The sequence below is a fragment of the Phoenix dactylifera genome, chromosome 15 (assembly GCF_051530095.1).
Source record: "Phoenix dactylifera cultivar Ajwa chromosome 15, Ajwa_hap1_PhDact_Kaust_v1.1, whole genome shotgun sequence".
Lineage (NCBI taxonomy): Eukaryota > Viridiplantae > Streptophyta > Magnoliopsida > Arecales > Arecaceae > Phoenix > Phoenix dactylifera.
The window spans coordinates 25162066-25175818 of record NC_143204.1 but is presented as its reverse complement, the minus strand read 5'-3'; the positions used below and the strand labels follow the sequence as shown (position 1 = coordinate 25175818).

At 40.5% G+C, this 13753-nt stretch overlaps 1 protein-coding gene across 1 annotated transcript; it reads left to right on the top strand.

Annotated features, from left to right (window-relative positions):
• Positions 1-4967: 4967 nt before the first annotated feature.
• Positions 4968-13753, top strand: LOC103723131 (protein CLAVATA3 INSENSITIVE RECEPTOR KINASE 1). Its single transcript, XM_008813951.5, has 11 exons — positions 4968-6340; positions 7406-7538; positions 7651-7722; positions 7973-8116; positions 8266-8337; positions 8463-8522; positions 8640-8737; positions 8874-9023; positions 10473-10814; positions 12372-12763; positions 13251-13753. The coding sequence occupies exons 1-11, from the start codon at positions 6232-6234 to the stop codon at positions 13566-13568; spliced, it is 1890 nt and encodes a 629-aa protein (XP_008812173.2). The 5' UTR covers positions 4968-6231; the 3' UTR covers positions 13569-13753.

Below are 13753 nucleotides of genomic sequence, written 5' to 3'. Positions count from 1 at the left end.
TGCATCAGGTCCTCCTCCTCCTCCTCCTTTTTTTTTTTTAATTTTCTTCTTTAATTTTTTGGGGGACTTTTTTTTATTTTATTTTCTGCGTTGGGCCAAATTAGACGAGCAAATAGGTTGGCCCGACTAGATGATCGGCTGGGTCAGACTGTCTACCTTCTAGTCCGTGGGGTTTTGGGTTGGCCTACGATTTAGAATTTGGTAGAGCTTGTTCTAAGTGGGGCCCTGGGTAGTGATCGGCCTAACAGGGAGGCTGGCCCATTGCATTCATTGCTCAACGCGCATTATGTTCGAGACACGCACAACCCTATTCAGATCGTAGTTATCCTAACACATGCCGCATTCCTGCCCTCCGCGCCCGCTTCTGGCTTCCATCGCCCGGGTTGGGATTGATAAATGGCCACGCTAACATTCTAATAGAATCATGACCTTGTCCTCGTGGCTGCCAATAGTTTCTTTTCTTCTTCTTCTTCTTTTGGATATAAAAGCAAATGCATAAAATAAAGACAGAGACGGGGTATGAGTTACGACCGGTGATGTACTCGTTGCAAGTCATTGAATGCTGTTCTAGTGGCTTACACAGCCATAATAATAGCCTGAGCTTTGTCCTAAAACAAAATATTCTGAAATTAGGTGAGTTCATGGTTTACCATCTTACATAGCCCGACAACCCAAGGGGGAAAACAGAGACATGTTTGGCGACCTCCCCGCATGCAATACAATAAACCATCACTCATAGTCTGTAATAATAAATATCTACATAATTTTCAAATGTTATAATGATATAGTGACGTATGCTAGCTACCATGTTTATTGGGCGGACTTTTATTTTTAAAAAATATCGATGTGTGTATCAAAAAAAAAAAATATATCGATGTGAGCTACGCCTTGCAAAGTTGAACAAAACCTCTCTCGAGTGCAAGAATGAGGAGATCTAGTGGTCCGATGCTAGATCGGACGAGCAAACACAAATGTTATCGATAAATAACAGTCTCCGACCAAGTAGAGAGAGTGGGAATGCATGTTGAATGGCGTGCCTTTCGCGCATATATTTTGGCATTTAGCTCAAACTCGAAGAGCCTTATTCATTCACGAGTGCATCTTCATATTTTTCTTTTTCCTTGTTCGTCTGGCACGTATCAAGTCCATTTCCAAATCTCTATAACTGCTCGCATATTATACAGATGCATGCTACATGACGAGAGAGAGAAAGATAGAAAATATAAGTTTTTTTTCTAGTTTCTACTCCCTACCCTTTCTTCGCCCATAGGGGAACATGCATTGCACGATACCTTGTGATTTTGGGTGGGGGGTAAATATCCCATATGATTTTTCCAATATAAAAAACACGAGACGAGCCAAGAGAATTTGTGTCTTTCTTGGTGTCACCGTTTTGGCATTATTGCTGGGACGGGGTGCTCCCGGTCTTGTTAAGCTTGGGGGGAGGCCACTAATAAATTGCACCTATTCCTTCCTGGACCACGTAACAGTGACTGTTTTTAAAGACTTGAAGGCTTATATTCAACTTCATGAGTGGCTCAGGAATAATGTACGGGAATCCTCTTCTCCCGAGGGAAAGTATTCTTTTTTCTTCTTTTAAAAAAAAATCTCCCTCGTTCGAGCGGCTCGGCCGCGGTAATACCCCAATAATGCCTTGGGATTTACCGCTGGTAGTTTGGCGGGGTTTGTTGGGTATTTCCTTTTCTCCCAAAGCGACACAAATACTCTTGGGAGTGCGAGACCCTCGGGCAGACAGCCTTAATATTTTATTTATAGTATATACGTATAACATATATATATATATATATATATATATATATATATATATATACATTATAAAATTAACCTATCTCGCCCCAAGATCAAGACTAGCTCCAACAGATAAGCTCAGTTGGGTCATAACCATTTCCTTCATCTATGCTATAAAAAAAAAGAAATCAAGCTCGGAAGTGGAGAATAAGTCATGTGCTGAATATTTGTTAGCCTGACCTCGGTATAAGTCGACGTCATGTTAACCTTAGTAATGTCCGAAGTAAATACCTTGGTTTCGTCTAGGTGCCGGTTAGATCCAAACAAGCAATAGAGAAGAGCCATGTATCTTCAATTTAAAGCCTATTTAAGAACGTGTTCTTGCGACGATTACTGTGCGATTGGAACGGTTGCCACCAAGTGCGCAATATAGGATCCATTACCCAACAATTATTGTGCATTTCATTATTCTTGATAACAGACACCAACCCTACTCTATATAAAGAGAAGATCGGAGGACCTTCGGATATATTTTTCTCACTATTCTCTCTTCTGAAACTCTGCATCTCTCTCAAAGTCTTTCTGTTCCATGGAATTCAGTTGATTTAAGCATCGGAGGGTTTTCTACTGGATAAGCTCCAGCAAGAAATCTTTTTCTGTTTTCAACCTATATTATATGGGTTAAAAATAGAACAAGTAACATCGGATATGGATTAAGTCAGATATCTATCAACCTAAATCCAACCTATTTATTAAACAGATCTACGCTTCATTGTCTTATTAAACGGGTAATCCAAACTGCATATAACAGGTTGAATTAAGTTAAATGGGTTAAGCGTTGCCATGTTAGTAGTCATCAAAGAAGATGCAACTGTAAAGTGGTGACATTGGGTTGGAGACAAGTTTCTCTTTCTGATGCAGCTTTTATGCCATTGCTATCAAATGGATGGGTTCGTTTAATAAGTTAAAGAGAAACCTTTTTAGAAGTACCCAAAGGTATGAGGCGTTTTTGATGTCTTATGTTGCTCATTAAATTTGGTTGGAGAGGAGCGAACATATCTTCTATTTGATGAGAGTTGTTTCTCTAACCCAGTAATTTATTTGCATAAATACTTTAAAGCGACCTCTGATAGCAGGAAAAATTTGTGGCCATTATTCTGCAAATTTTGCATCTCTGATTTATTTTTCTTGAGAGTCGCTATCCTAGGCCCATTTTGATAGTAATGTTCTAACTAAAGACGGGTTCGAAAGGGCAGTTTTGTTATTAGAAGTTTAGATGATGCATTTGTGGCGGTAGGTGGTATTAAACACTTTGACACCACGATATTAGTGGCGATGAAAATACCTGAAGGCATCCCAAATTATTCTTGAAAGGGATTCATGGATAGTGATTGGATGGTTATCAGACCATCCAAGTTCTGGAACTTCCCATCCATCGCTATAAGATAACAGGGGGTTGGCTTCAGCTCTAATTTATTATGAGGCGATACATATTTTTAGTAAAAATTGGCACCACAACTAATTGGATGGCAATATGTATGGCAAATCAATAATATTGATTCTATCTTGTGAGCTGCTATAATTTTTTATATATATATTATTTTCTAATTTATATGGACGTGTTTTTTTGGAGATTAGTACAAATAAAATCTGATTTTATCAAAAAGAAAAAGATGCAATTGCCCAGATTATCGACAGGGCGCTGGCAGCATGCTTAGCTCCACCAACTGGCGCAAGCTAATTACGACCATATGGATCTGGATATCCGGACCCTGATGTTCATTGAATCAAAATGAGCTCGTGCATTTTCAAAATAATCCTTTTGATAGTCGCATGAGAAGCGAGAGTGCAGGGGACCCAAGCACAAACAGGAGCGGCACCGGTGATACCTTCCCAAGAGGACAGCCAAAACGGAGCCAGCCACAAGGGGACGTGGTCCAAGCACATTATTATTTTCAGGCTTGTCCCATGGATGGCCGAATGCGTCCAAGGAGGGTTGATCTAAACTGTCCGTCCGGTTGCCGGACACCAGAGCTTCATCGGATGGGAGTCACAAATTACCTTGGTACCAGCCATCTTTCCTTCTCCGGACCTCAGCCACTTCCATATGTATAAATTTCACTTTTGTTACTGCCTTTTCAGCCTAGCTAGCAGTTCTGTTGTGGAGTTCCCAAGGAAGGGGGTATCTTTGCTTGCTGGAGCGAGCATCTCCCGTGCTCCCATGACAAGAAAAAGATTAAAAATTAAAAAAAAAAAAAAGGCCCGGGGAGGGGCAGATGGCGGTGGCAGCCTGTTTGTACCGTTTGCTGGACTGTTTTTTTTTTTGGTACATCGGTTTTGCTGGACTAATTAAAAGCCCACCGGCGGGAGGATTTTTCTAGGGTTCAGGGCTCTCGTGGTTGGTTTAATTTCCAAAAACCCATCCCTTCGCCCATCTGGGGATTTGGCGGTATATTTTCAACAATTTGTCGCCCCGTTGTATCTTAATAAATTCCACGATGAGAGCTGGTGGAGACGGATCCCACACTGTTTTTTTTGGTTGTGCTCACGTGAGAGAAATCTCTCTCCAAGATGATGCATTCAGCCCCAGCAGATATCAGAGACCCACCCTAAGCGGAAGTCCGGTTCGAGGGGATCGGAACATCGCAGCAGCACGGTGGATAGGGGATGGATGCTATGTGCCTGCGTCTTGTTGGTGGTGTCAAGATAACATGTGCAGACGGGACCCACACCATAAGGGGGTGGGCTGGGGGGGTCGCCGTCCGGAGCTCGGAAACCAACAGAGGCGGCGACAAAAAGCCAACCACGTGACCGGCTCCCCAGAGCTTTACAGCTTTACCATACGACACTCCTTTCGCTGCTGCTGCAGCATCACTTCACGAAGGCTGCGGTGCGGTCACCTCCGGTGGGAGAGGAGATGCATTACGATGAACCGGAATTACAGAGCGGCGGCCATTTTCATATGATACCAGAAGGAAAAGAGAAAAATGAAAAAAAATCTACACAATGAGTGTCTTTCGTTGCTCCACGCCTCCACCTTTTTTTTATTTATTTTTAACCAGGTGTGGATGATGCACTACATCTTGCTTACGCGCACATTGTATTGTAATTGGGTGCGGGCAAGGCATTACATCTTGCTATTACCTCAGCACACCCCACCTGTTCATATCTCTGCCAATTGTTTCATCTATTTACAAAGTAGCGCCATAGGAGATGACAAACAGCTTCGATTATCAACCCCAAAAAAAAAAAAAAAACGAAACAGTTGCCATTTAGAGGCAAGCGAGCAACATGATATTTCGCTCTCCCAGGCCCATGCTACTTGCTCTCTTTCTATATTTCCACATGTGATGATACATGTAATAATAGATCAAGAACAAAGGCAGATTATAAATTCTTCCACATTTCTAGTTAATCGCTCCATCTTTTAGCTGGTATCAAAAGAATCATCTCTTGTTTGTGGGAACTTGGAGAGGAGTCGAAGTGACGGTACCGGAAGTGATGGGACACCATACCGGCTGCCCTCAGTTTTTTTTTTTCAATAACAACAAAAAGCGGAATCACGAGAGCAATAAAATTCTAAGCTTTTCAATCTCGCCTTCTTTATAATTTTACAGCCCGTAATATGAGTTCTTTTCTTTTGTTTCTTTTGAAGCTGGGCAGCTTGCGCTCTGCTCTCTCTCTCTTTCTCTCTCTCTCTCTCTCTCGCATCTGCATCCGTGTCGCGTTTGGCAGTTAGCACTGTCCCTTCGCGTGTTTGGTTGCTGTGTCTCCCCTCCGGTTCTGTGTGTGTATGTGCCCGCAAAAGGACATCAGAATGGGAGCGTCTTTTCTTTCTCTTCTCAGTTGCTGGGACTCAGAGTGAGGAGGAGGAGGAGGAGGAGGACAAATCTGGCAGCAGCGGCGAGATTGTATTCGCCTATATCAATCGATCCCTGAGAGGACGCTGCTGGAGAGGAGCAGGAGTAGGAGGAGCAAAAGCAGAGGATTCCTTCCGATAAGAAATTTGTCTCTTTTGCCGGGGATGGCTGGAATTTGATTGTGTGTGTGTGTGTGTGTGTGAGTGAGTGAGAGAGAGTGAGAGAGAGAGAGAGAGAGAGAGAGAGGGGTTTTTGGCGCCTTATCTAGCTGCTTGCTGATCCGGGCCGTGGAATTTTCTCGTCCAGCGTTGGATTTTGCATCTGGGGGGCTTCTGTATGGAGCGTGGCTGGAAAGGTGGTTCCTTTTTTTCGCATCTGGCCTGAGGGAGAGAAGGATACCATCCCGGCTTCTGGGCCAAGGCAGTTTGGTCGGAAAGGTAGCTTTTAGCTGGCCGACTGAGGACTGATTCCGAGTTTGGAATTTGCCGGCGTTTCTCGGCCGAGTGCTCCTGTGGCGAGATGGTTTTCGGGTGCGGAGTTGGTGAGGGTGCGGAGGCCATGACAAATTGGCTGGAGGTATAAGGGAGAGGGAGAGGGAGGGAAATTGGAGTGGGGACAAAGCATGGCAAGGAGGGTTTTGGGCTTCCCTTTTTGGATGCTTGGCTTGCTGCTATGGGCATGGCCGGAACTGCCTGCTGCTACTCTTTCACCCTCTGGTATAAACTATGAAGGTCAGTGGATCTTAATTTTTCTTATCTTTCTCTCTCCTTTCTTCTTCTTTTTTTTTTTTTCAAGATTCTTAGCAGCTGGATATGCTTAATTCTTTGAGCTACTTATCCACCATCAGCGTTTTCTGATGTAAATTTGTTTCCTCTTCCTCTTGATCGTCCTCTGCTCCTTTTTCTTTGATTTGTTTGTAGTATGATTTTGGCGAACTGCAAGAGTTGTTCAAAGCAACCATCTTGCCTTGATGGTTCAATCTTTCAGCTTGTAGAGTGAAGAGATGATCTTTTCCTTCTTTTGCTTTGTATTTTACGGTTTTCTGTATATAGTCTGCGTCCATGGAGGGCATCTGCATTTCACGTATTATCCTACCTCGTCATCCTGAAGATAGATTCATTCATTCATTTATATATTTTCCCATATTCTACCCCAACTTCTGGTTGAATTTAAGTCGACATATGTTAGAATCTAAGAGCATAGGAGACATGCAATGCTTACCAAAAAAAATAATAACAATAATAATTAAAGGAATATCTGGAGTTCTCATCCCATATTGGCTCAGCATGCTAGCTTGGCAGATGTAGTATTAAGCATGCAAATTTCTGATCCAATACTATCTTTCAGTCAAGAGCTGCCCTTTGCAAGCTTCCACCTAGCTAAACTAAAACCTAGTTATCCTTTTCTGCCTTTTATTTTTTCTTAAAAAACATTGCCATCGGTGTTACTGGCATTCCTTCTTTATATCCAGATGCTCACTTCATGGTATTTCTTATGTACTTGAAAATATGAATTGGACTCTTCCATGGAACATTTAATCACTCATAGTTGCCTGCCTCATTTGAAGACAACCATAGCTTCATTTTGTGTCCAAGATTTTAGAGTACAAACTCATCTGATGAGAGACGACATTCAACCTCGACAAAACTTCCTAAACTTTCATTTTTCTGCTTTGCTGCTTTTCATCTTTTTTCCCTTTGGAGATTCAGATCATTACTCTTGCCTTTGAACAATAATAACTGTCAGGGCATGAAAACCATAAGTCCTTGGCATTTGATTTTGTCCTATAAATGCAGTTGTTGCGTTGATGGCCATAAAAATGGAACTTAATGACCCGTATAATGTCTTGGAGAATTGGGATATCAACTCAGTAGATCCATGTAGTTGGAGGATGGTTACCTGCTCAGCTGATGGATATGTCTCTGCGCTGTAAGACCCAAATGCCACTTTTTACAATATCTGACCGTTTTCATTAATAACATATCATTTAATAATTGCTTCTGTGTTCTCTTCTTTTTCTTTTTCTAATTAATCTTGCCAGCGGAATGCCCAGCCAAAGCTTGTCCGGGACTTTATCACCAGGGATTGGAAATCTTACAAATCTGCAGTCTGTGTAAGTGGGCAAACCTGCTCTAGATCTGAATACGGAATTTTAAACTGGACTGATCTTGACTCTTTTGTATAAACAATGATATTGATTATGATATAAAAGGCCCAATCATATAATGTAAGCCGTTGGGGAAAACATTCTCCTCATTCCAGAGTTGAAAGTTTAATATTCACAATTGCTGTTGAGATTTGTTAAATGCATTAGCTCATAGGTTTATGTAAAAAAAAATGAAAGGTGGCATTCGTTTCTACAGGCTTCTGCAGAACAATGTTATTTCTGGACCTATTCCTGCTGATATCACTAAGTTGGAGAAGCTCCAGACGCTGGATCTTTCTAACAATCAGTTCGATGGTGGAATACCAAGTTCATTGGGGGACCTAAAGAATCTGAATTATCTGTAAGATTTAGAAAATTTTTTTTATTGTTTTCCTAAATAAGTTAACTATTTACATTAGTAGAATGATCGTGCATTTTCTTGTTAATCTTGCGTACATGGAAGCTTACTCCTTTTTTAATCAGTTTTGTATTCTGATTTGAGTAAGTTAGGCGCCTGAACAACAACAGCTTTTCTGGACCTTGCCCTGATTCGTTGTCCAACATCAAAGGTCTCACTCTTTTGTATGTCCTTGTGTCCTCTAACTCTTCTTCCTATCCTCAAGTTATAAAGACATGTATATTTTCTCTGTTTTTCTCCTTCCTGGTTTAATTTGTGATATAATTATCACATTTGATTTTGTTTGTAGAGATCTTTCATATAACAATTTGAGTGGTTCCTTACCCAAGATATCTGCAAGAACTTTCAAGTAAGTTGTTCTTTTTCTCCCACTCCTTTTCTCATTTCATTGCTCCTAGTTTCACAGTTGCAAATTGAAACAATTATGGATCACTAAGCTGGTTGTTATTCTTGAAATTTCTGCCAGTGTTGTTGGAAATCCTTTGATATGTGGGTCAAACTCTAGAAGCAATTGCTCTTCTGTGTCTCTGGATCCACTTTCATATCCCCCAGATGATCTAAAGGGTATTGCATTTAAATTTCATTCAAATGCTATGGCTGATGGAGCATTTTTATCCTCCCATATAATGAGTTATCTGAAAACACTTCGGTAATTTCCTCCAATGATTACTCTAATTAATAGACATCTTGGGTTTCTCAGCTCAGTCACAACGTGGAGTGACAAGAAACCATCGGGTGGCTATTGCATTTGGTTCCAGTATTGGTTGTGTTACTTTAATAGCAATTGCTGCTGGCTTGCTTCTTGGTTGGCGTCGTAGACACAATCAACAGATTTTCTTTGATGTAAATGGTAAGTTTGATCCCAATTTGGAGTTCCGTTCATTTCTGCTTGCTAGTCATTTCTCTAAAAAGTTGTTTTCTTTTGACTCATATGCTTAGAGTAAACTCACTTACCATGTCAAGAGTTTGTATTCACATGTTACTCTGCAGTACCATAGTAATAATTGATGAGCTCTGAATCCTGTACATCATTCTTTAATGTTCTTTTTTTAAGTAAACATCGCCCAAAATGCAACCCGTCATATATCATGTCCTTGCTAATCTGAAGTCAACATGGTACACAAGCTATTGTAATGTGTTTACTGCTGATGCTTAGCATGCACCAGCACCAAAGGGTGCTTGACACTGCCTTTTTGCAACCCACATTCTGGGTAATGCTATGAGCACGTCCTCTCCTTTTCTCCTCTCCTCCTAATTTTATCTAGGTTACTTTCAATTGCTTCCTAATTGGGATGGACATTTTCTAAATACTCAAATGATATTTTTATTTGGTCTAAGTAAACCTGCCATCATAAACCAACGTAAGTTCATGCATTGGTTGTTTATTAAATTTCTAAAGATTTGTACTTCACAATTATAAAAAAGTTCAAGATAAATTTATATGAACTAGCAGAATATTGATTCAAACAAGCAATGGCAGATGAAATAAGCTTAAAAAATAATAATGTACAATGTGAATAGTTGAAAAAATCATACAATCACTTCATGATATTATACTTAAGGTCAAGCAGAAATGCATGGATGAGATGCAGTCACATAACGAACCAAATAGTTTTAAGCAAGCTGAGCACATGAATTAACCCCTATCCATCCTCCCACTCTATAACTAGAAGTGATAGATGTGCAGGATTAATAAGTTATATACAAAAAATATGCTATCAGTCCCAAAAAAAAGCTCATATTATTAGAACATGACTCAAGCATCTGGGACAGTTTTGCAGTGATCATCTACAGTCAGATAAGAAAAATGAGCAAACCCATGATGTTCTTATACAAGAGTGTTTACTTTGAGCAGGCGAACTATGTCCGCTTCAACATGCAAAGATGATAGAAACCAAGCTTAGTTACAACTGAATGCCCAACTCATATGCAATCTTATCTCTAACATATATTGAATTATTAGGGTTTCCGGTTCTTTTTCCTCAGAATATTCTTCAATTTGGCTGCAAATGAATCATCTTATCGAATTCATATTTTGGATGGAAGTGTCAGGAAGGGGCTATCCTTTAGAAAGAGACTAAAATGGAGGTCTCATTATGCTCTGTGGAATGTTCATTTACTTGTTCAATTGCCCACATTTTCATGTATGATCCAAGGTGGAATTATCATATAGTAGTGCGATGGTTTTATTTCTTATGACTGAGTGGTAGAAATATGTCATTCGAATTTGATGAAGTTTGAATTTCTGAATTCGTATATATATCTTGGTATTTATTCTGAACTAACTTGTTCTTTTCAGATCAATATGATCCAGAAATATGCTTGGGTCATTTGAAACGCTATTCCTTCAAGGAGCTTCGAGTAGCCACCAATAATTTCAATGCAAAAAATATTTTAGGAAAAGGGGGTTATGGTATTGTTTATAAAGGATGCTTGCGGGATGGCACAGTTGTTGCTGTTAAAAGGTTGAAAGATCACAATGCCATTGGTGGGGAAGTCCAGTTTCAAACTGAAGTTGAAATGATAAGCTTGGCCGTTCATCGGAATCTCCTTAGACTTTGTGGATTCTGCACAAAAGAGAATGAAAGACTACTTGTCTACCCTTACATGTCAAATGGAAGTGTTGCTTCTCAATTAAGAGGTGAGTGTACAAGTTAGAACAAGTGCATGGATATTCTGCTATTTGCATCAGAAAATTCTAACACAAGCACAGTAGGAATACCACAAAAACTGCATGAGATAGGTGTCAGTTAATTTTGTGATACAGGGAAAGCATCATCTTATTTTAGATTGGTTATGTCCTTGCTGGGCAAGTGTTTGGGTATGGTAACATGCAATGATTAGGTAACATGGCACATCAGCAAAAACAATGAAATATTCATAGTTATTTGTGTATGTTGGAGGCTTTTTCATCATTTACATGTAATGAGATAAACACATCTCTTTTTTGAAAGTTATGATATTAGCAAGAATCATGTTAATTATTTTGCAGTGGACCAGTTCTATGGTGTTCATTATGTTTCATGTGATATTTGGAGCATAGTTCACGATAAGAGTCATGATCAACTGCGATTCTGCCATTGTAGGCTTCTGAGTTAACAGCATTTTGATTGTCATGACATGCTGATTCCTTTATGTCTATTGGGAAACTTTTTAGCCTTATCCTATGTTTTCTCTATTGAAAACTTATAGGGAGCCATAACCTCTTCATTCCCCCTGGAGATAGAAACCACCAAGGTGAGGACCCATGCAGGTGTTTGTTTAGCCCCACATCAGTTATGCACTGAGTTGTCTTGGGTACATATAAGGGATTAAGGAACCAAATAACACCTTGTGGAGCCTTTTTAAGTGAGGTCTTGGCTTGTTACAGATGATATTAAAGGGGCGTGGCCCATGGCCCATGTGGATCAGGGAATACTATAGCGTTTTGTGGCTGATCATGGGCTGATCATAGTATTTGTGTTCGATTTTATTTGCATTTGGACCTTTAGCTTGGCAAGGATGTGAGGGCTTAAATAGGGCGAGTATGTGAGAACCCGTATCATGCTTGTATTTAATCCCACATCGATTATGCATTAAGTTGACCTTGGGTACATATACAGGGCTAAGAAATCCAAATAATATCTTCCAACTAACTTTTTTAGATGAGGTCCTAATCATTACAAACATTGTCGGAGCAGACCCGACGTATAACCCATGTAGATTAGGAGATATTGTAGCAGGGCCATTTTTAGGCTGACCATGAGCCCATCATAATATTTTTGATTGGATTTGAATCTTTCTTCATTAGGATGCCAGGGCTGAAACCAGGGAGTATGCGGGAGCCCGCGCTAGCATGTATTTAGTTCCATATAGTTTGTGCATTGGGGAGATTTTGGATACTTGTATAGAGCCAAAACATATAGGAGATGATTTTCCCTTTCCTTTGCAATTGTACTTTTCAAGAACATTTCATATCACCCCCCTTCTACTTTCTTTGAGCTGTCATTTTGCAATCGCTTTTGCCACTTGTTTTTGCTTTGCACTAGAATCATGAGAGCTACTGAAAACTATCATGCAGTTTAATATTAAGATAAATAAACTAATTTGCACAAACACGATTGGATCATCAAAGATTTAAACACTTGCTAGTTTACGGCAAGGTTGTGTCACACAAGAATTATAGTTTTGCTTATATCTTGTTCCTGTTATGTGGCAGAACACGTTAACGGTAGGCCAGTTTTAGACTGGTCAAGGCGAAAGATGATAGCTTTGGGGACAGCACGGGGATTATTGTACTTGCATGAACAGTGTGACCCAAAAATTATTCATCGTGATGTTAAAGCTGCTAATATTCTTCTCGATGAAGAATTTGAAGCTGTTGTTGGGGATTTTGGTTTGGCAAAGCTTTTGGATCATCGGGAATCACATGTTACAACAGCAGTGCGTGGTACAGTTGGGCATATAGCTCCAGAATATTTGTCAACGGGTCAGTCATCGGAGAAGACTGATGTCTTTGGCTTTGGCGTCCTGCTACTTGAGCTGATTACTGGTCAGAAGGCACTGGATTTTGGCCGGCTAGCAAACCAGAAAGGAGTAATGCTTGATTGGGTAAGCTCTCTGTTTCACTCTCTCTCATATATAGAAATGTAAGGGGCTTCATGAAGAGAACTTGACCGGGGATTTACTCTCAAATAATGAATGGATCACACTTGTGGGAGTTACTTGGATTCCTCTCTATTCTGTAGTATATGAGAGAGCTGCACGGTTTGCCAACCCCAACCCTTTAAGAAGGAAAAAGTGCAAGCATATTTTGCTCAATTTTAGAGCAATGGACAAGTGATGGACTGCAAAACCACTTAGAGACTGCCTCTTCCAATAATAAAATGGCGACTGAAAAGTTACCACGATCTTTTATGAAATGGAAAGAATAATCTTTGAAAAAATGGGGAGGGAAGGACAAGAAGAAAAGTCTCCTCTGCTATCTCTGGATTCTGGGCAATCTGTTTTGTGGTAGAGAGCAGCTGTACAAGGACTGGTAATACAATGCTAGTCATAGCAAGGGTGTAGTTAGCTAATGGCCACTTCTTATTTGCAGGTGAAGAAACTCCATCAAGAGAACAAGTTGAGCATGATGGTGGATAAGGACCTCAAGAACAACTATGACAGGGTTGAGCTGGAGGAGATGGTTCAGGTGGCTCTCCTCTGCACGCAATACCATCCATCCCACCGGCCCAAGATGTCAGAAGTGGTGAGAATGTTGGAAGGTGATGGTCTGGCAGAAAAGTGGGAGGCCTCACAGAAGATCGACGCGCCGAAGTCTCTTTCCTCGGAGCAGCCACCTCCAAGGTACTTGGACTTTGTAGAGGAGTCTTCGCTTGTTGTAGACGCAATCGAGCTTTCGGGCCCAAGATGACTTCAATAGATATTCAGTTGTACATGTCCGACTCTTGGAAGCTTGGGAATGAAGGTTGCTTGTTTTTTTTGGATGAGAGTGTCGGCTTGGTGTTTATAGCTGTCTGATTGCATGCAATATTCATTTGTACAAAAAGAAAGATTGTAGGAATGGCTAAAATTTTTCTACTGGAAGTTTCTCTGTTA

Excerpts from the sequence above, each read along its gene's own strand:
- LOC103723131 (XM_008813951.5), top strand. The coding sequence starts at position 6,232 with ATGGCAAGGAGGGTTTTGGGCTTCCCTTTTTGGATGCTTGGCTTGCTG. Across the intron at positions 7,539-7,650 it reads GATGGATATGTCTCTGCGCT|CGGAATGCCCAGCCAAAGCT; the intron begins GTAAGACCCAAA and ends TAATCTTGCCAG. Across the intron at positions 8,117-8,265 it reads CTAAAGAATCTGAATTATCT|GCGCCTGAACAACAACAGCT; the intron begins GTAAGATTTAGA and ends TGAGTAAGTTAG.